General features: G+C 41.9%; 1 protein-coding gene across 5 annotated transcripts in view; it reads right to left on the bottom strand.

Moving 5' to 3' along the window:
* Positions 1-22,206, bottom strand: part of ptpn13 (protein tyrosine phosphatase non-receptor type 13) — a 77,292-nt gene that overhangs the window by 40,008 nt on the left and 15,078 nt on the right. For all 5 annotated transcript variants that reach the window (XM_083794017.1, XM_083794018.1, XM_083794016.1 and 2 more), the window contains exons 3-7: positions 20,017-20,183; positions 18,384-18,449; positions 16,053-16,238; positions 14,932-15,019; positions 8,312-8,941 (exon numbers count right to left, since the gene is read on the bottom strand). In XM_083794017.1, the coding sequence (XP_083650143.1) occupies positions 8,312-8,941; positions 14,932-15,019; positions 16,053-16,238; positions 18,384-18,449; positions 20,017-20,183 (1,137 nt within the window). The remainder of the gene's footprint in view (positions 1-8,311; positions 8,942-14,931; positions 15,020-16,052; positions 16,239-18,383; positions 18,450-20,016; positions 20,184-22,206) is intronic.

Below are 22,206 nucleotides of genomic sequence, written 5' to 3' on the forward strand. Positions count from 1 at the left end.
TCCCCTGAGACACAGAGTAGAAAAAATGTGTGGCATTTTATCATGAACATTAGTGAGTGGTCCCTTTAAGAGGAATATTTGACACTGGCAAGCTTCCCCCAAAACGTGAAGTAATCTAAAATTAAGCTTGGTCAGTCCAACTTGGTCAAGGATCAGTCATATGCTGTACATAAATGCTACAGTATATGTCGTCTAAAAGACAAACCTAACAAATTCAGTTTCAGCATCACCCGGCTGCTCATGATGAGCAGAAGGGAATTTATATTTCATCGTACAACCGTGTCGCTCACCGCAAATAGCAGATCTACAAGCTCACAATGTGTCACGCGTTGTGAACTTGTAGAGGTGCCATTTCCAGTATAGGAAATAGGAATACTAGATCTTGTTCTTGAGGTGAGACCATGTGATTCTTTGAAGTCTTTCAGAGGGAGGTAAGAGTCAAGTTTACAGAAGTGTTATTTAACCGAATAATCTCTCAATTCATTATCCAATTCATCACTATAAACATTATGTTACAATAATGCAATAAAGTTGAGTTTACTGGTGCTTGGCTTCACTGGCACTCGAACGGTGGATCATAAGTTAGCACCGCTCATCTACTGTAAAAACTAAAAGCTCAAAAGCGCGTGACACTGTGGGCCTTTGAAAAAAAAGAAGAAAAACACGTCAAAACGCGTGATTGGCACTGAATAATTGTTATAACGACTAAATTGGGAGAGAAAAAGGGGTAAAATAAATCATCTATTCAGTTATTATGAAACAAAGACAAGCATTCGCATTATGGGTTATCAAATATTAGACATATTTACATGACACAGCCATCACTAGTAACTACAGCAATTAATTCAATACATTTTATTCTATTAACCGTTTCAGACGCCCGAAGAATGATGGTAAAAAAATATATATATGTTTTGGTTTTAAATCAAACTGCCGTGCAAGTCAGGCAATCAAGGAAGGGAGGGCAGAGGAGTAAAATGAATGGTGCATGACAGTGAAAGAGAACTACGCACTGGTTTAGTCATCACTGGTTGTTGGTCAATCCCAGTTCCCCCAGGGGAGGAGTCCTACCACCCACACACACACACACACACACACACACACACACCATGCTAACCTGGAATAAACATTTCAACATGAGCTTACACCGCCTACCCTTAAGGCACAGAGGAAAGGAATGAGAGAGGGGGGGATCAAGGGAGGGAATATATATGAGAGAGAGAGAAAGAGACAAGGGAGGGAATATATGAGAGAGAGAGAAAGAACTGGCATAATGTAATGTTTCACCCTACACCCACTTCCATCGAGAGATTTAGACCCTAGTGTCGGGGTAGGACACCTACTGGTTCACCTGTAGTACTGCCTGAAGACCATAAGCACAAGATCTCCCCCTGAGCTTCGTTTGCGTTTTCTTTCATTTTGTCATGTTTTTGAGGAGCCCCTCCTATATATATATATATATATATATATATATATATAAAGGTTTAATGTTCGTCTTGTCTAGACAAAATGCCATTGACAATGGACAGAGTTTAATGTTTATTTTGTCACCAACACAAACATAATGCCATTAACAATGAACAGAGTTTAATGTTTGTTTTGTCTGTCACTGCCCCCGTTCCCAAAAGGAAGGTGGGGCAAGTCATAATACAAAGATACCGTATTTAGTTTTTTGTCCGTTTTGTTCAAGCCTGCCGGCTTTCTTGTGTCTGAAATCCGTATCCTTTTGAATTCATTTCAATGAACTAATCAATCAATCAAAGCATGGACAAGTTGGGATTGCCTCTTGGAGGACTGGTAGAAATGTGGTCTCTCACACGACCTTCATGAATTGCAGCTTTTAACACTGATGCTGTGTTCATACTGACAGCTGGATGTCTCAAATGAACATCTGTAAAGATCATTGTCTGTCCTACTCCTCCTTGGAAGCAGAACATTACAAGCAGCAGCTTGACAATGGTAAAATTGGCAAAGGATTAATGGCCAATTTAACAGCTAATTCACGAGAAGGCATCAACAGCGCTACTGCTGAGCAAACTATTCTTCCACATAAGGGGGTATAGTCAGTAAATGCACGCACACACAGACACACACGTCTTGAGAGAGAGAAAGGGAGAAGAGAGAGAAGGTACAGAAAGAGAAGGATGTTAGTCATTATCAGCAGTTGTTTCATCTACTATATTATACCATTCTTCATCAGCAGCAAGCCAGGGGCCCATCCAATGATTTAACACTCGGACTCCTTTCCAAGTGGTCTCTACATTGGCTCCATCTCATTCTGGAGAGTCACAAACCGGCAGAACAAGACGAGTCTTTCTGATGCATTGCAAACGCCTGATTTCCTTCTACATATCCTGTCTTTTCCATCACATTTCCTTGGTTCCCTGCCCTTTCTTCTTCTCCTCCTCCTCCTCTCCGTGTTTTTCTGCAGAGCTCTGCAGAGCTGCCTCTTGTCTAAGCCTGATTTATACTTAGTTTTTAATTTAGCTGACAGTGTCGTTCACCAGAAATATTAGAGTTACGCCGTGTCGCAATGCATTGCAAGCTTATAGAGCTGCTATTTTCAAGTACATTCACTTTAGTATTTTTTTTTTATACATTCATACTTCTACTCCTCTACACATATCTCAGAGGAAATATTGTACTCTTTACTCCACTACAATTATTTGAAGATTTAAGCCCAGACCGCACCAATGATTTTCCATGCAATCATTATCCCCAATAGCAGTTGCAAGGAGTTGCATAGGTAGGGTTGATGACCTAAAAACGAGTTTGTTGCAAGGAGTGAATCATTGGTGCGGTTTGGGCTTTTGGATTATAAATACAAAACATACATTAACCCATTTAGGACGGGAACCCATTGAGGTTTTTACCTATGGGAACCCCATTTGGGGGTACAGTACAGGGGTGCAGTATTTAGCAACATAATTGTTTTGTAAAAAAAAATTCCCTATATTCAGCTATAATATGAATTTTCGTCTTAAAAACATTAAATTCCCATTGACAATGAATGGAGAATTTACGCCGTGTGAACGAGCAAATCGGCTATTTTTGTCCTACACAAACATTAAATTCCCATTGACAATGAATGTTTGATGTACGATGATAAGAGCACCACTCACTTCACAGGGTGTGATTTTTGAGGGCACGTCTCATATTTGCCATTGACAATGAAAGGAGAAATTAGGTCATATGTGCCTCAAATATGACGTAAATTTGTGGCAACACAAACATTAAATGCCATTGACAATGAAGGGAAAATGTACATCATATGTAGACGCGCAAATCGGCTAACCAGTCACATAAATTTGGTTGTTCATGAGATGATGTATGATGTATAATGATAAGAGCGCCCCTAATTTCACACGGGTATGACTTTTTATAAATATTTTACTTTTTCAGAAAACTTGGGTCAGGATTTACCAGTTAAATGGTTTAACTGATAAATTATACTGCATTGTTATAGATTAAGCTAACCATGATAAACACAGTAATGCCTTATTAACCCATTCTGAACGGGCACCCATTTTGGTGTCAGCATCATGTTATGCTTTAGCTATTTAAAAATAGCAGATCTACAAGCTCATATCACGCCACCGAGTGGCGCGATACGAGCTTGTAGGTCTGCTATTTTTGAAAAATTGAAGAGCGACTGACATTTTTAGAATCTGATCTCGGGTCAGAATGGGTTCATCAGACCAGTGTGTGTCCGGCGGAAACCTCGTATGAATCTGATCTCAGGTCAGAATGGGTTAATTACAGTCCAGCGATAATATTGTGAATTCTGCATAACATTTACATTTGGCAAAAGTGTCCTTTTGAATTCAGGACTTTTACTTGTAACAGATCATTTCAACAGTAAAGTGCAGTAACACATTCGAGTACTTCTTCCACCACTGGCTATTTTAGGTGTGTGACATGATGGGCAACCAAGTACAAATGAGGTGTTACTCCCTCTCTAGGATTAGATTAAACAGTCTGCCTCTGGGGCAGCTCTAGCTGAGGGGGGACACAAACTCAGACACCGAAGTTATTGACAGTCTGGTGGCCTCAGGGAGAGGAGGAACTCCCACCAAAACATATGCTGAAGTGGATAATGACAGCTTACTGCAACTTAATGTTTCCTCCGTGTTTCTTGACTCAGCACAAAACCCCACACAATGTAGCTTTTGTACAAAAACTCATTTCAAGTGAAGATTGAGTGGAAACGATAACAAAAAAATTGTACGACTATATCTACTATAGCTGAACATTGTTGTTGTGCTTTTAGAATGATTGGCAACGTCAGAAGCAACGGCTAAACTTATGTAATTTAGATAGCATTTTATGTAGACATAGCACTAGACAATAGCGCTTTACTGTACAGATTTTCTACTGTTAAGACAGATGTTAGGTTCTTAGCTTGCTTATAAATCTTGATGACAATTTTGTATGAATTTGATGTATTACCATGTGTTGTTCTTGCTTACTGTAAATCGCTCTGGATTAAAAGCATCTGCTAAATGCCTAAATTGTAACTTTTAAATTGAAGTAGGTTGAGTTCAGGGTAGTTCAGTTTGAACTGAAAAATGGTCATTGCTCACGACCAAAAGCTTCCAGCAAAGCTTTTGTCATTTGCAAGCACCAATTACTGTTATACCTGCGGCCTTTGAAGTTAACCAACCAAACCAAATAGTATGAACATTTGGGGGGGCTGTGCTTATATATAGGCCCCTCCCCTTCTGTAGGACTACAGTATTCCACAACGGTTCTCCGGCCCAAACCAGCCCAGAGCCACATGACCCGCTGCCAAGCGCCGGAAAGTCCAATAACGTTTGGAATTCCCTCATCCGCTACACATGACTCCAATTACAGACTTCAGGGTCTGCTAGGAAACTTTCTACAGACTGAGGCACCTTGGCACTAAAGAAACGGGGGTTGGGGTTGGGGAGGGGGTGGGCGAGTGAGTGGGAGGGTATAAACATGCACATGCACACACACGCAGGGCAGAGAAGGAAGACAGGAGCGAGCAAAAACTTTGGCACCGTGTAACTGGAGGAAACCTGAGAGCATTGACCACTGCTGCGCCATCATTTTCCTGCAGAAAAGAACAGAAAAAAGTGAGAGAGAAAGAAGAAAGAATATTTGTGCCAAGTAACACATCTACGAGGCCCTGCAAATGGCCTGTACTCAATTAGGCCCCATTCATGCTGTTGCAGAACAGCTCTCTCTGGGGCGGAATATGAAAATATTCATATTCAGCCCCTTTGTTTTAATGGAAGGGAACATTCCTTTGCATCAACAGCGGGGTCTCTTAATATCAGCTATTTTCTTATCTGTTGAAAACTATGAAATAATAGACAAGAGGCCCATTCAAGGAGAGTCACTATTGGATAGAGTCACTCACTCTCTCTCACAGGTTGGCATTACTGTACTTTGAGAGTACTTTTTTGAGGGGCGCTAGCCCCTCCTATATACAGCTTCTTGTCATAACTCGTGTCACATTTGCCATTGACAATGAAAGGAGAATTTACGTCATATGTGTCTGAGCAAATCAGCTTTTTGTGCCAACACAAACATGATTAAAAGATAATAGTTCAAACAAATTAATTTATGGAAGTATATTACATTTTTTATTGGATGATGTACGATGATAAGAGCTCCCCTCACTTCACACAGGTGTGATTTTTGTTTTTTGAGTGGCGCTAGCTCCTCCTAATCATGGCTTTTGAATATGGCAGCCAAGTCTATGGGATTTTTAGAGCACGGTTTGTTTAGAGCACTTGTGAAATAAATCGTTTGCCAGCAAAGTCTATGGACTTTCATGTATGTTTAGGGCACCAAAAATGTCTTGTGGCTGATATAAATACAGTGGGTGCCCCTCACTTCACATCGCGCACACACACACACACACACACACACACACACACACACACAGAGTGCGCGTCTCTTCTCTTCACACCCGCATAGTAAATACAAAAGAAAACCAAGTGCGTCTGATTATAATCAGTAAGAGGGGAAGTAAGAGAGAGAGAGAGAGAAGGAAGGCAGGCCTTGCTGCAGGGGATGAACAGCCATACTGTCAGAGAAAAGAATGCCTTGGGTTGGTTTGGCTCGGTCAGAATTAAAAATAGCTGCCCAAAAAGCTGGGAGGGTGTGCAGTTAGGAGGAAATGGAGACTCGGGAGTGTGGAGGAAGGAGAGGAGAGGAGGAAAAATAAGAAGAAGAAGAAGGGTTGGATGACAGGCAGCAGTTTATGAGGCCGTTCATCCAATGCTCTCCTCATGTACACTGTCCCCAGATGGCCCGCAGACACACACAACATATTAACTGAGGATGTAAACATTATGTTCCACATGTGACCCGTTACATATAGCCGGGCTGCCTAAGAAGACTTTTCGGAGAATTCAGTAAGCGCTCCAGAGTAGCTTATAGCTCTTGACTGCGGAGGTGCTGCTGGTTCACATGTTGGGTTTAAAAGCGTGAGAGTCTCTCTCTGAATAATGGGTTTGTGTGCCTTAACCACATAAACCACAGCGTCCGTATAGTATTCTGGGGGCGAACATTCAGCGAGAATAGCAGATCTCCAAACTGAAAAGATTTGTTTTCTTCGGTGAAGAGATTTAGTGTAGTGGGAAAGAGGGAGAAACCAATTATAGACTAGAGTACCACAGGACTGTGACTGTGTGTGTTATCCTTTTAGCCTGAATGTCTGACTGACTGTACCTTGTGCCATTTACATTTCTGACTAATACAAGTATTCTATCAATCAATGAGCCCTAGGGGACCCTGGTCAACAAGTATAGCTTGAATTGGTTAATGAACGTTGTATGCAATATTTGTTTATGGACAAAAATGTATGTGTATGTGTGTTTGCGTGTCCACAAAGAGAGACACTCTCGGCCATACAGAATGTATGACAGTTAGCAGCAGGTTAGAATAAAGCTAACCTGTCATTTAGAATCAGCTATTGGGAAACTTTGTACGCCTGACTCATACATTCTGTCTAAACATTATTGCACCGCCTCCACCGATGGTGTTTCATTCAAGCCAGCCAGCAGCCAGCTTTCATCCCACACAGCAGTTGCACACAATAAAATTCAGAGTGTTCATTTAACCCATTCTGACCTGAGATCAGATTCATACGAGGTTTCCGCCGGACACACACTGGTCCTGATGAACCCATTCTGACCTGAGATCAGATTCTAAAAATGTCAGTCGTTCTTCGATAAAAAAAAAAATAGCAGACCTACAAGCTCGTATCGCGCCACTCGGTGGCGCGATATGAGCTTGTAGATCTGCTATTTTTAAATAGCTAAAGCATAACATGATGCTGACACCAAAATGGGTGCCCGGTCAGAATGGGTTAACGCTGAGAGAGTGTACAAGTTGACCTGTAAAAAAGGTTCAATTTCAACATGAACACTTACACATTTTACTGTGCAGCCAGAGTGACTCTGTGCTAACATCATCCTATCACACCAGTATCACATTAACCTCTCCGATAAGCTCACCTAACAGCACACACTATTTCCATTCAAACTGCGGTGCGTTCCTTCTCCTTTGTTTAGACTGTACATATGAAAATACATGAAAAGGTTACCGTCTAATATGCAACGGATTTATAGAGGCAAACTAACTCAACACTAAAATACACATATTAGCCAGGACTAGTCGGGACTCAGGAATCAGGATGAATCAAATTCATAAAATTGAAACTTCCGGGGGAGTTAAGAAGTTCTGTGTTGATCTCACAAGCCAGGCTCTCGGAGATGATCATACATCTTACCATCAACACATACAACTTAAACCAAATCTTTAGAGATGTACCTAGTCTGGAGTGAAGTGCTGGAGTTTGCATGTTCTCCCCGTGTCCCGTAGGGTAGGTACCCTCACAAAAAACATGCAGTAATCCTGGTCTCTAAACTACCTCCCCCAGGCCAGCCGGGGTGCCTGATGGAGGGGAAAGGAACTGGTCGGAATAACGTGTTCCATCCACACGCTACGTCCGGCCGGGGAAACTCCCCCCCTGTCAGGTGAAAAGAAGCAGCTTGGACTCATGCATAGAAGGAAGCATGAGGTCAGTCCGCTGCCCCCCCATGTTGGTGGAGGAAGTGTAGCGCCCAGGATTACATTAGATAATTGACACTGTGTGAGGTTGCAAAATCATGGGATAAAAATTATAAGGAAAAAAAAGTACCTAGTATGAGCCATAAATATTATGTAATGTTAGAACATCAGAGTCTTATGATCAGGATACAGTCAATCTACTGTAAGGAGCAGCAGACAAGGTTCTAAGAGCACCTTTGAAAACGCTTCATGAAGTACTCACCATCTATGGCCTGCCGTAGTACTTGCAGCTTCCGCTGTCTCTCCTTGATCTTGTCATAAGCAGTGTTAAGGGCTGAGCCAACAGACAGGGCTGAGTGGTAATGGGGCTTCCTGCTCTTCAGTCCACCGAACTCAGAGTACCGACCAGCCCTGGAAGCCTGCGTAGATGTCTTTTGCCTGCCAACGGAATGGGTACTCAAGGCACTGCTGCCCCTCCGCGCGTCCTCCAGAGCCCCGAAGCGCAGAGCGTCGGGGTCTATGCAGGCCAAATCCACAGAGGAGGCCCAGTTCTTCCTTGCTCGGCTCGGCCCTAGATCTCCACTGCGATAGGGTAAAGATCTCTGGTCTAGTTCCACAGGCCGTGCTCTTTGCTGAGAGTGGGGGATTTGCAGGTGGGTGTGGGAGTGCTGGTGCTGAAGCGTGTGGGGTTTGGCGTAGAGGTCCGTGGGGGACTCGGACCCGGGGTCGTAGTCAGTCGGAGAGTACTGCAGTGGCGCTGCAGCCTCATCCCCCGACATAAGGGCCTGGATGGACAACGAACCCATGGAGCGACTCAAACCCCGGTTCAAAGTAGCCTGCTCCTGAGTCCGAGCCCGGTAGCGTTCTAGAACCCTGGGTGCGGCACTTCTCCCTGTGAGAGTGAAAGAATATTAAAACAATTAGCTTCGTTCTGAACTTGCTAGATCGAGTATCATTGAGTGACAAATAGGAAAAAAATCACAATGAAACCATGGAAATCCAAAATTTGGAAAATAAAGTTAGATCATCAAAATAATTTCCAATAATTCTCAACAAAAACTACAAATACCAATAATCGAAATGTATGTAATTGTAATTGTAACAATTGTAACATACGTATGTTATTCTTTTCTACCAATTTAGTCATTATGCAAATGCCCCCAGGTTGTCCCTTTCACACTGCTGACCCCTGCTAGTTGGTCTCTTGAGGAGGGGTAGACAACCACATGATGTTTTTATGAGACAGTGAGCCGTTTCATAACATGCAGAGGAATACGCCAGCATCCTTACTTTTGCTAACCCGCTAATTCGGCACCCAGACGCTGACCCAGACGCTGCAACAACTTCTAATGATCTTGAACAAATTATTATCTGGTTCGGTCAGGTTTCCTATCTATCCAAAACCTCTTTGGACTAGAGATGGAGCTTCACAACAACCAGCCATTGATAGTGAATGAATTAAATTGAATTAAGTTAAATCAATTTGTAAAGTAAACAAACCACTGGACAACAACAAGCATTAACATCATCACTTCAAACTGTGTATTTAATTAACTAATTAACCACTTAACGCCACTAGACACAGTGAAAATGCCTGATCTACAAGCTCACAATCTGTTGCATGTGAGCTTATAGATCTGGTTTTTGTAACATTATATGATTTTTTATTTATTAATTTATTCGTTTTACGTTTCGGCCTATAAATAGTACATAGAAAAGAAAGAAATAGGGATGCCAGTGCATTTACTAGCCGGCTGCAGCTGAGTGGGTAGAGAGGCCAGAAGGTCACCGGTTGGCACCCCGGCCTGCCATGTCTATGCGTCAAAATGTCCCTGGGCCAGACATTTAGCCCTAACTGTGGCACTGTATTAACCCATTCTGACAGATTCAAAAAATGTCTTCTACATCCTGACAGTTTTCTGAAAAAGCTATGTTTCTATGTCAGTCGTTCTTCGATTTTTCAAAAATAGCAGACCTACAAGTTCGTAGCGCGCCACTCGGTGGCGTGCTATGAGCTTGTAGATCTGCTATTTTTTAATAGCTAAAGCATAACATAATGCCAACACCAAAAGGGGTTCCCGCCCAAAATGGGTTAATACTAGTTCCCACTGCTTCATACAGTATTCTGTAAATACAGAAGACACATTTTGTGTCATCATTACCTATACAAATATGCCTATGCCAACAACAACTAAAGCGGACTAAATTAGAATATTTATAAGAATGATCTAGGCATCTCTTCTTGAAACACTGTACCACAGCCACTATAAGAGACTGATTTGTGTGTGTGTGTGTGTGTGTGTGTGTGTGTGTGTGTGTGTGTGTGTGTGTGTGTGTGTGTGTGTGTGTGTGTGTGTGTGTGAGGGTGTGTGTGTGTGTGTAGCAGCAAAGCAAAACATACTACAAAGACGCGCCACTGAGGCGCATCTCCATCATGTCCCAAGCATTTTTTTTTTTTTTTGTAGCTGTGTGGACACTGGACAGACAGACAGACAGACAGACAGACAGACAGACAGACAGGACATATGACCTTTTCTAGAGTCTAGACAGTGAGAAAGCTTGAGACAGATATAAATGACGAGAGACCACGAGAGTAAGAGAGACTCATGACTGGAGGTAGATGCTTGTAAAACAGTGCATGTGGTCCTTTAATCTACAGAACAAAGCATGTCGGTTCTTTATGAACACAACATCAAAGAAATTCAGTCTTCCAGGAACTCAGTGGAAACAGACCAGGGATAGATCGAAAAACAAAAAAGTTTAAAACTGAAAATTTAGGTCAGAGTTTTTTGTTTCACCACTTTTACTGACTGAATCGTTGCCAGACGTTTGACAACCATTAGCATTGTGACGTTGCAGGACAGATGTAGCAATAAGGCATAAAACATCTAGCACGAAAAGAAGAAACAAAGACATAATTCTCCCAGTATGGGCCAGCAACAATTAAAGCTTGGAGCCACTGAACTACAAGTGAGAATCACTCCTCGGGAAAGAAAGACACTTCAGAACTGAGTAATACTCTTTGCATGTACTTTCCCTAGGGCTGGCTGGTGCTCAACCTGGAAAACAAAGCATTGATACAAACAGCAGACCAGCAGTTTCACTGGTGATTCCAAAATATGTATATCTGTAATCAATGCCATGCCGGGCTGCTTACATAACCAGAATGACGGCCATGTTTGTGTTCTGCTCTCCTCTCCCACTGCCTGAGAGAAATATCCGAGTTCTCTCAAAAACCACTGGGAAGATTTGGTCATATTTTCCTAAATTAAATCCCACTCTGGGTTGCTATGTGGTGCTTCATGTCTAGTTTCAGTTTATTTTTTTCAAGTCAGACAGTCCAGAATATCCCACCCCCTATTTTTTTTCCCCTCCTCACTCTGAGCTAGAAGGAGATGTCAGAACTATTTTTCCTCCTGAGTGAAGGAAGGTCTCACAGCCAGGGTGGTAAATGTACAACAATGCAAGAGAATACGAGAACAACTACTTTCTTTTAATTTAGTTTAGTTTCTTACCGGGTGAACGAAATAATAAATAATAATAATATTATTATTATTATTTCACAATCAAGGAGAATACCAGCACTCACAGAAATATCTTTAAGAGTGCAGTCACAGTGAACTTTAAATTCTGCCGCATAGTGGGAACAGAGCATTCCCACTGAAAAGCATAGGCTGAATAAAAGTTTGGTGTGACCACACCCTGAGGCACTTTTATTTAGCTGGCACGGGCAGCATACAGTAGAGGTAAACTAAAGGCAATGCTGGGTAAATATATTTGTGCCAAATCTTGCAGGCAGGGGTTTGGGTAATGGTTTTAAACTGAAACGGAGGTTTCGTTTGGTGAACTGGTTAAATCCTACCATCCTATTGTGAGACGGCCATGTGAATATTTCAAATAACAATGTTTGGTGTGGAAAGAGCCCAGTGTCTCAGTGCTGTAACATGGAATTGGCTGCCAAAATATAAAACTACATCTCACCTTTTCCACCCTACAGCAAGAACCATTCAGAGGACATTAAAAAACAATAACTGTTACTGACTCATTGGTACTGTAACACCAAACCAGGCCAGACGTTAGCTGAACAATGTGCGAGTGAAACAGGAGCATTATCTTCAGAACTCCCTCTGTAATGTTCTGACTTGTCCACAGCTCCAAGCTAGTCTGCCAGCGTTTCGCACTAGGTGCTGACATGGACAAAACGCCAAGATTTGCATACTAGCAATCATGTACAATGTTTCTGGTCTGTATCCTAGCTAAAGCTTGTTATTCTTTTGTCACGGGACGTGTCGCACAACACTGTTCTGTTTCACAGCTCAGGAGTAATGGTCTAGCAACATAACTTGTATTAGAAAGAATACAAACACTTCTAATCCTGTTTACGAACTAAAGCTGCTCATGTTGATCTGTGAAAAGGAGCCCTGATGTTGCCACCACACCCCTGTTACCTGTTCACACAAGTGTAGTAGCAGTAACTCCTCATTACTTTTGTAGTCTCTCTAGCTTAACCACATGAACCCTAGCGTCCCGGTTGAGGCGACCACTGCACCAGTCGACAAAAATAGCCGATCTACAAGACGTTGAAACACTACCGCCTATTTTGGTCAACAAAGTGTAAAGGATTTAAATAGTTAACGTTCTACTCATACTTAACTACATAATATAATATTCCCAAGAGAGTTCCTAAGATGGCTTTACAAACGCTGTTGTACAGATATGATCAGAGGCAGGGCTAGGGTTAGAGGTGAACACAAAACTACTGTACTGATCAATTACTTCCTCCCCGTGCATATTTAACACAGCATTGCAAAATCGGAATAGATCAGAATTTTATTTTTTTAAACTTCTATAAAAAAGGTACATAGGGCCCTATCTTGCCTAATGCCTATGGCCTACATTTCATAGCTGATCTACATCGACACATTGTGAGCATGTAGATCAACCATTTTTAAATGTTTTTCAAAATAGTAAAAAATGCTTAAAAAGGTGTAGTGAAATGTGAAACAACACTTTTAGAACATATCCGTGGTCATCGTATGGTCATACCCAACAATGGATGCCAAAAAAAGGGGATATTTAAAAAAAAGAAATCTGTTTCTGGGAATGTTCCAAAATAGCCAGGTTCTGGTCTTGTGTGACAAAATAATTGAGTTCAATTATGAAGTCTACGATCTGTAAAGATCCTGGGAACTTTTTATTAGGGCTGCCATCTGAATTTGGGGTGCTAGATCCTAGAAGAGCTTTAATAAGCTTCTCTGTGTAGCTAGAACATGCATTTTGTTTAATTGGATTCACTAAAAACCTCCATCAGTGACTCAGTGGTATAGAGAAATCTACAGAGTACTTCCAATGGAAAGGCTCAGTGCCAAATTAAAAGAGAGAGAAAATAACTTTATGAATATATGGCAGCCGCTGATAGATTACTTGCCCAGGGGTCGATCTACTGTGATTTATAAAGGAAGTGATTCATTGGATTGGAGAGCCCCAGCTGTACTCTTGCAATTTGCCTTCTGATGCGTGTGTGCGCGCGTAAGAAAGTGTCATAATAGGTGAACATTCTGGGGAAATAGGCACCAAGTATAGACTGCAGTAAAACTGTATAAATAGACAGTAGCTAGCTGCAAGCAGTACTTCCGGGCAAAACCATGGGTGCTTTTGCATGTGGATATGCCTCACAATCTGAGTTTATTTTCTTATTACCGCCAATAGAATGTCCTAATAAAAACGTTAGGGCCTCTGGAGTTATTAAAGTAATATGGATTTCCTCATAGATTGTTTCAGGGGCAAACTCGACAGTGAAAACCACATACTAGTTGGAATTCTCCACATTGCAAAATGAGTTCAGTTCTATGGAAAACCAAGCATTCATGGAAGCCAAATTCATATTAAAACTTCGTACGGAGATGATATCACAGGCCAGGTTCTCGGAGTAAATGACATACTCTGACCAATAACATGTACGTTGTAGCGGTTTGTTGGGTAAAGTGTCGGGGTGCCAGTCAGAGACCCAGTTTGACCCCTGATGCAAACAATAGACACACACACACAATACCATACAAAATCATAAAGAAAATACACACACACACACACACACACACACATCGAGAACTTTATTTCCCAACAGTGTATTCAATTCAGCAGTGAACCAAACCCCCCAAAATGAAATAACTGTTCTTATGTTTTCCAACAGTCAAGAGTCAGGATTAGGCTATTATGTTCAGTAAAGAGTTAATCTTAAGGTCCCTGCACAGTGCACACTGCTGTGTTTTTTGGGGCGCTCTTATCATCATACATCACATTCAGTGCTCAGCCAATCAAATCATCACACTCCGTGCTACAAACACATTCCGCGCTCAAACGGACATACACACAAAGCTGTGCATAGGAGGGGCTAGCACCCCTCAAAAATGGCAGCATTTGCAGCTGAAATGTGATACTTTGCTCTAACGGAATAAAGCCCACACAGGCTCTCTTATATCAGGTGTATATTCTACACAGAACAAAAGCCGCCCAGTTACACAAAAAGCACGATGCCCACTGCACTGCACTGCACTTGCGCTAATGGCAGCAATCAGTGGAGTTTTGGAAAATCGACTGTGAGAAGTAAATAACCATTTCCTTCCTCAAGCAGGATGCCAAGACATTATACTCCCGAGCACTGGTTGTGTGCGGATGACACAGATCGAGACCAGTGAAAAACCGTTCAATTTTTGCAATATTTCATTCATACAAACACCCCAAGGCAACGTAGTTGTATAACTCTCTGATCAGCTTGCACTTTGTTGGGACCCCCAGGGCGTTTCAGTTAAGTGCTTCAGTACTGAACCTCAGTAGGCTTCAGTAAGGACATGTACGCAGGTATGTCAGCTGCACTCAACTTACCTGAAGGAAGTCCTTTGCCCCGCAACCTCTCCCGAATCTCCTTACTTCGCTCTGGCAGAGACTCTCTGTCAGTCAGCAGGCCATCCAGCTGTGACCAAAGGGGGACAAAAAATGAAGATGTGAGGTGAGAGTATAAAAGAGGCAGAGTACAAAAGGTCAGAGAAGAATAGAGAAGGAAACAAGGAGGAAAGAATAGTGACAAAAGCTGTGGTTAGGATACCATTCTTCCTCTTCTAGCTTGGGGGTAAATCATATCTTAGTTGTGGCTGTTTGAGAGGTGATCTATTATAAGAATGAATGTATAGACGTGCTGTCATTCAACTTGCCTATTGATGGGGCAGATAAAGGTTGTTTGACCTCCACTGAAAACTATTTACTGAGATAATGGCATGCAGCGTGGCGCAGAAACCTGAGAAACACACCAGTTTAAATCAGATATGGTAACTTTCTGAGACCGTATGAGATTACCAGGAGTGCAAGAGACTTAACACATTCCCTCCCGTTACTATAGGCCAGTCAATTCTCCTTTAACACTCAGGACGCCAAGCGGCTCCATAACCCGCCAGATGACGGGTTAAGAGTTTACCCCACAGGTCGCCATACGGCGGGTTATAAGGTTTATTTCAATTCCAAGCAGCCGAAAGCTCAAAACTAACCTTTCGTGCTGTCCAGGTTGCCAGGCAGCGCCTACGTTATTCCCAGCATGAGGATTAATTTGCGCGCACCCCATAAGGATCCACTCATTGTAGTTTCTTTGTCGTTTGTTTTCTCAGAAAAATACTCCAAAGTTGTTCGACTTGTCCAATCCGTCCGACGTTCAGATGTAAAAAAAATGTATTGCATCGCGCCCGACATATTACCGCTTCTAGCGAAAGCTAAGACATGTCGGCTACTGCTCGTACAACTTTTTTGCTCCTCCTCTCGTTGTATGGGCTGTGTGACCCGGAAGTAGCAAGTAGTAGTAGCAAATACACAGATATTGGCTGGCTGCCTGCGGTGACATTAGCTGTATCCAATCCAATGGCTTCAGATGACTGACTCAAATTAATTATGAATATATACAATTCATTATATATATATGTGTGTGCATTACATGCACAAATGATATATATGCATTGTACCTGGGAAAGGCTGCCCAGTACCAGACGGACCAGTTTTCGGACGTAGGTGAAAGGGGGTTCACAGCTGGAGTTTCTGATGTGTTTGCTGCAGACGTCCAGAACGGTGCGCACAGACATCCGACTCAACGTCACATCATCACACATGTTGAGTAGGAGGCTGTTCAGATGCTCACCTAGTTTCATAGGCTGAATTGTGCATGGGAAAGAAAGAAAGAAAAAAAGAAGAAAAAGAAAACATCAATCATCAATCCACTATCACTTATTGACCCATTGAGAACCGAGACCAGATTCTACCAGAGGTTTTCTGAAAAACCTATGTTTCTATGTCAGTGGTTCTCAAACTATTTCATGTCAAGGACCACCCCAAAATATATGTATTCAGCCGCCGACCCGCATTTCAAAATATGTTGTTCCATGGACCCCCAGAAGCAAATATATATACTGTATGTGCATGCTTATCTCTATTGAAGATAATAATTGTGCCCCGTTTACTTAATGTTGAATTCAGAGATCCGCAGCAGAATCTGTCAGCAACTCCTGTTGTTAGGAATGTAAACAATCACACGCACAACCGGTAGAGGGACCAAACGGGCCAACATCCTGTTATCCACATTCTATTGGGGTGCCGTTTTTAAATTTTTTGCCAATGGATTCCTAAATTGATTACTTTAAGTTTGATTATCTGCTGCTGTCGCTCACGAGACTGTGATTCTATACCTGCTGCTGCTATTTATATCTGTAGCCAATGTTTCTCTACTTGCACAAGAAGCATTTCTGTCCCATTTAAGTTCTATTTTGACCATGCACCAAGTTATGCACATTTTACACAATGAATTGTATATTTGACAATGTGTCTTCTTGTTATCCAACTTTGTTTCCCTTGCTTCTTTCTCTATTCTTTAACCACGTAGCTTGTACAAGAAATAGTTTCATCCACCATTTTACACCTGTGTAACAATAAAGTTGAATTGAGTTTTTATATGTACAATGTGCATGCATATCTCTATTGAATACAATAATTGATTGTGCCCCGTTTAGTTCATGTTGTATGGGTATTTTTGTAAAATATATTTGTACATACCCGACATTCATCCTCTGCATTTAGCACTCCTAACGAACAGCAGCAGACTATTTTTAGTCCAGGGAACAGTACCCATTTTGGGCGGGAACCCCCTTTGTTGTAAGCATTATGTTATGCTTTAGCTATTGAAAAATAGCAGATCTACAAGCTCATAGCGCACCACCGAGTGGCACGCTACGAGCTTGTAGGTCTGCTATTTTAGAAAAATCGAAGAACGACTGACATAGAAACATAGCTTTTTCAGAAAACTGTCAGGATGTAGAAGACATTTTTAGAATCTGATCTCAGGTCAGAATGGGTTAAGGGTTAAGTGCCTGGTATTGCTTAGGAACACTTTGACACAGACTGGGTGAGCCGAGGCTCGATGTGGCTCAGCTACGGCCAATTATGTCAAACAATGTAGTAATTATGTATTTAGTATGTATTATGTATTTTCACTGAAAAAGGGGTAGAATTGAAAAGCAATGACATTTTCAGGGTGGTTTGACAAATTTTCCTTTAGATGTAGCATCCTATAAACTCATTCAGGAGTCCTGTGATGATTTGTGGTCTGGATGACTTATAGATAGATAGATACACACAAGGAGAATGGGGCTAAAACTTGCCTGCGAGGTAGAAACTCATTGCCTGTCAACACTGTCACCACTCTAAAAGAATGCTAAGAATTTGCATATTTATAATGCTAGTAAACACAACCAGAGACAGAGTACAGATGCTAGCTGGCTTAGCTAGTACCTGGACAGACCATAGAGTTATATATCTATAGAGAAGACACCCGAGTTCTCCTCCCATCCACTTGCATTAAGTTGCTCAAAAGCGCATGAGGCGGATTCACTCCTCCTTCCTGGTAGGAACAGAGTGCATTCTGGGATTGATTGGTTACAAACACATGAACGCGCTGCCGTTGACTATCATTGTGCCGTTTGTGCGCGTTCACGTATGAAACATTCGTTCACGTGTCATGGCCCCAATCACATGAACGTGCGCAATAATAGTCAACGGAGCAGCGCTGGCTCGAGCTGCACTACCAAATCCGGCCACTATGTCCATTTCGCCTCAGGGTTTCCTCTGGGTGCCTTCTCTAGAAATATATACTCTAAGGGACAGACCTAGATGGGCAATATGTATCGGGTTGCACAATAGACACAAAAGTTGCCCTCATTGCCTGACCATTAAACAAGGATCAAGAACACTGTACAAGTTTGATCTACATTAGGACAGGTTGATCTTCTGTAGTGGATCTACTGTACCTGGCTTTGAGGGATCTGGTAGTCGGCTCCCCAGAACAGAGTCATCCCCAGGGAGTACATGTGCATCTGTGAAAATGAACACCAGTTAAGAGATAAACAAGCAACAAGATCAGTTGGACATTGATGCCGATTGGTGACAAAATAGCTGCCAGCAACTAAATTATATTGTACTCAAGTTCTTAGGGTAAGTAAGTATAATAGTAAGTAAATGTAAGTCAAGGCAATGTCCCCAAAACCAACAAGTATGCGTGTGTACAACGTGTGTGTGTGCGCGTGTGTGTGTGTGTGTGTGTGTGTGCGTGCAGGCGTGCGTGTATAAAATGTCTGATGTAAATCAAATAAAGACGAAGGGTGTAGGTGATGAATTCACGTCGCTGATGAAGTAACATGTGTCTCATCTAAAGCCCCTCCGTGATAGTAAGGAACGTTTCATTCAATCTGCTTCATGGAGCTGAAAGCAGACTTTTTCGCTTAAATCCATTTTCCTTCCCTCACTATTCTGCACCGACTGCATGGGAGAGAAATCACTTCCCCCCGTAAGTAGGTCTTGGTAGGGGAAAGAATAACTCACGGATTTCCAAAGAATGCAACATAGCCTTCAAGGACTTTCAGGAACAGAGCACCCTACAAACTTAACCCATTCTGACCGGGCACCCATTTTGGTGTCAGCATCATGTTATGCTGTAGCTATTTAAAAATAGCAGATCTACAAGCTCATATCGCGCCACCGAGTGGCGCGATACGAGCTTGTAGGTCTGCTATTTTTTGAAAAATCGAAGAACGACTGACATTTTTAGAATCTGATCTCAGGTCAGAATGGGTTAATCAGGACCAGTGTGTGTCCGGCGGAAACCTCGTATGAATCTGATCTCAGGTCAGAATAGGTTAAAGGCACGTTCACATTTGCTAAATGTGGAAATTTAAAGCCACCCCGTATTAGTTCACCATCCCAATTGTTTGCACAGAGAAATGTTATTTGAACTGATCAAAGATGACATGTATCCAACCACAGTCTCTGATTGCGACTGTAGCTCGCAGATTACTATGAAAACTTGCAAAGCATGGAGGCATGTCCGTCCGTCAGTCAGTCGTGTCATGCCTCCATATATGGTCATCAGTCTATCACTCCTCGTGACATCACGTCTCCATATATGAAGACCACAACACTGATCTCATCAAACCCTGGATAGCCATACATGAAGACTGGATCATAACCTAGATCTGCATATATGGAGCCGGCCATACAGTACTTCTTTTAAATGGAAAAGATTAAACACACATTGTGTGGTTCCATCTCAAAATTCTATAAAGCGTGGCAGCCTTTTCTATTGCACTTTGACAATCTTGCACTTGTGCCCCTAACTGAACCCGATTGATTTTGTAACCTACGTATATGACAGTAATCACTCTTGTGTGTGTGATAACAACCCCTTGATGTATACCTGCTTACCACCTCGTTGATATGCGAGGTTGCTTTCTAGTCTTAGACCATGCCTATCCTGACTTTGCATTGGTTATGCAATTATTTTCCCACCCAGTTTTAGAAGCTACATTGAATTTAGAGGCAACTAGGACAGCAACTATCAATTATTCTCTTAGCGACTATTCCATTAATTAATTAATTAACACCTACCTTCTCTATGTCAGAGAGGGAGGCCAGGGCGACCCCCTCCAGGACCTCTGGAGCTGTGAAGGCCCTCAGGTCCTGCTGAGTGACGTTCTCGTCCGTGAAGGAGACATTTCCAGAGGGCATCAGCAGCAGGGACCAGGGGGAGATGATGAAGCCCAGGGCCGAGGGGTCTGGAGAGAACACAAACAAACAAAAACATTATATTAAGTACCAGGACTGCATAACACGATCTTGAGCTTACACTACTACTATCACTATCTACTATCTTGAACTACAAAATGTGTTGTCTTAACCACTTGAAATATAGCCTGAAAATACCAGAGCTTTTCTTGGCATAGAGTGTCAGATCAAACAAGTGCTGGAAACGGACACGGACTCCCTATTGATTCATCAACTATTGTGCCTGCCTACACAAATTCACAATATTTTTTTAATTACGTTCAAAGCCACTACAGTATGTAGTATGTGACACGTTGTGAGATTATGGATCGGCTATTTTCGCTCAAAAGTATATAGGGCATCATTGGTTAATATAGTTCTAGTTAGGGTTGCTTTCGGTAATTACATTTTTCTGTAGTTAAGATTTTGTCTTCCAGTGCTTATGGAAAGTGAACAAGTTAATCGAGAGAAACGATTATTGTGCAGCATTCCGTTTTACAATGACGCTTTTGTGTTTTGTCGTTAAAACGTTGTGTTATAAATCCAGAGCATATCTGTCCTTTACAGCGGTGCACATTGTTGTCCGTACCCTGAAAGGCCAAACTCAGTCATACTGTGACACGTTTAGTTCAGCTCAAGCCAACATGAGGGAGAGCGCCTTCGGTCAACAACTGAAAACCAATTCAGTCGTTTGGAAACACTTTGGTTTTCGAGTCTGACATGGAACAACAACAAATATTGTGTAAGTCAGATACACTGTGGTGTCTACACCACAAGGCAATATAGCCAATTTGTTTACATAATTTGAAATTAAATAGTTTATGGTCTTCAAAGTGGTCTATGAAGCAGAGGAGAAAAAACAAAATAACAATACACACACACATTTTAACAATTTATTTATGTCCACACAGAGGAAATTGCATACAAGGACATAAATAGTTCAGGTGCAGAATATGTTGCGATACAACAAGAATGTCATGTCAGTCACCCAGCATTCCAAGGGCACAAGCAGTGTAGGCATGCATCACCGCTAAACCACTTATTCCTAAACGTCTTTGCCTTTTTTACTATTTTGAAACAACATTTTTGAATAGTTCAACTAGCCAATCTACATTGACACGTTGTGAGCTTGTATTTTAACTATTCAAAAATGATTAGCAAAATAGTAAAAAAAAAAAAAAGGCAAAGAAGTTTAGGGATAAGGGGTTTAGCGGTGACGGAAATGGAGCCCACAGTGTCCACAGAGGGTTTGCTATGGTGATCAATTGGCTCAACACTGGTCCAGGGGTCACCAGTGGTCCTTGAGGGGGTTCCAGGTGGTCCTCATCCAAAAGATGGAGTTAGTAACCAAATGGACCCTTATTAACTCTCAATAATTAAAATTATTGTTAATCATCTACATCAGGGGGTACCAAACTTTTTTGGCTTAGGTACCCCTTGGGGGGAAGACTTTTTTATTTGTAGGGTTCATAAAAAAAAAAAATCCGCTCCCCCAAACGATTAATCGATTAATCATTAATATTAAATTATACAAATCGATTTTAATTTGAGACATTTACACATCCCTAGTAAAAAAGCGTCGGTGTTCAGGACACAAAGCTGTTTGTAACGGGCCCGGTTCGTGGCTGGAAAAAGTTGTCCCGATCCAAGCTCTAATACACATTGTTGTAATTGCTATATGCATGGTTGAGCTGCATGCAGTGCACTAAATCAGCATGTACAAAATACAGAACTCTAGATTAACAACATGATAAGACAGACACACACACACACACACTCTCACACACACACACACACACACGTGGAACCACAGCAGATACATTTCTTCCGGTGGCTTTATGGGAATTTAAGATGACTGAAGTAAACAAAAAACACATGGCTAAGGAAAGCTTAGCCATGCAAAGAATAAAGGTCCCTGCACACTGCAGCGTTTTTCCGCCGGTTTTCCGAAAAACACGTCCAGTATGCCTTAACTGTTGAAGAGGCATTGGACAGAGCAGAATGGATACACAGGGAAACAAGAGTCATTCTCTT

The sequence above is a fragment of the Protomyctophum parallelum genome, assembly GCF_964188405.1.
Source record: "Protomyctophum parallelum genome assembly, chromosome: 21".
Lineage (NCBI taxonomy): Eukaryota > Metazoa > Chordata > Actinopteri > Myctophiformes > Myctophidae > Protomyctophum > Protomyctophum parallelum.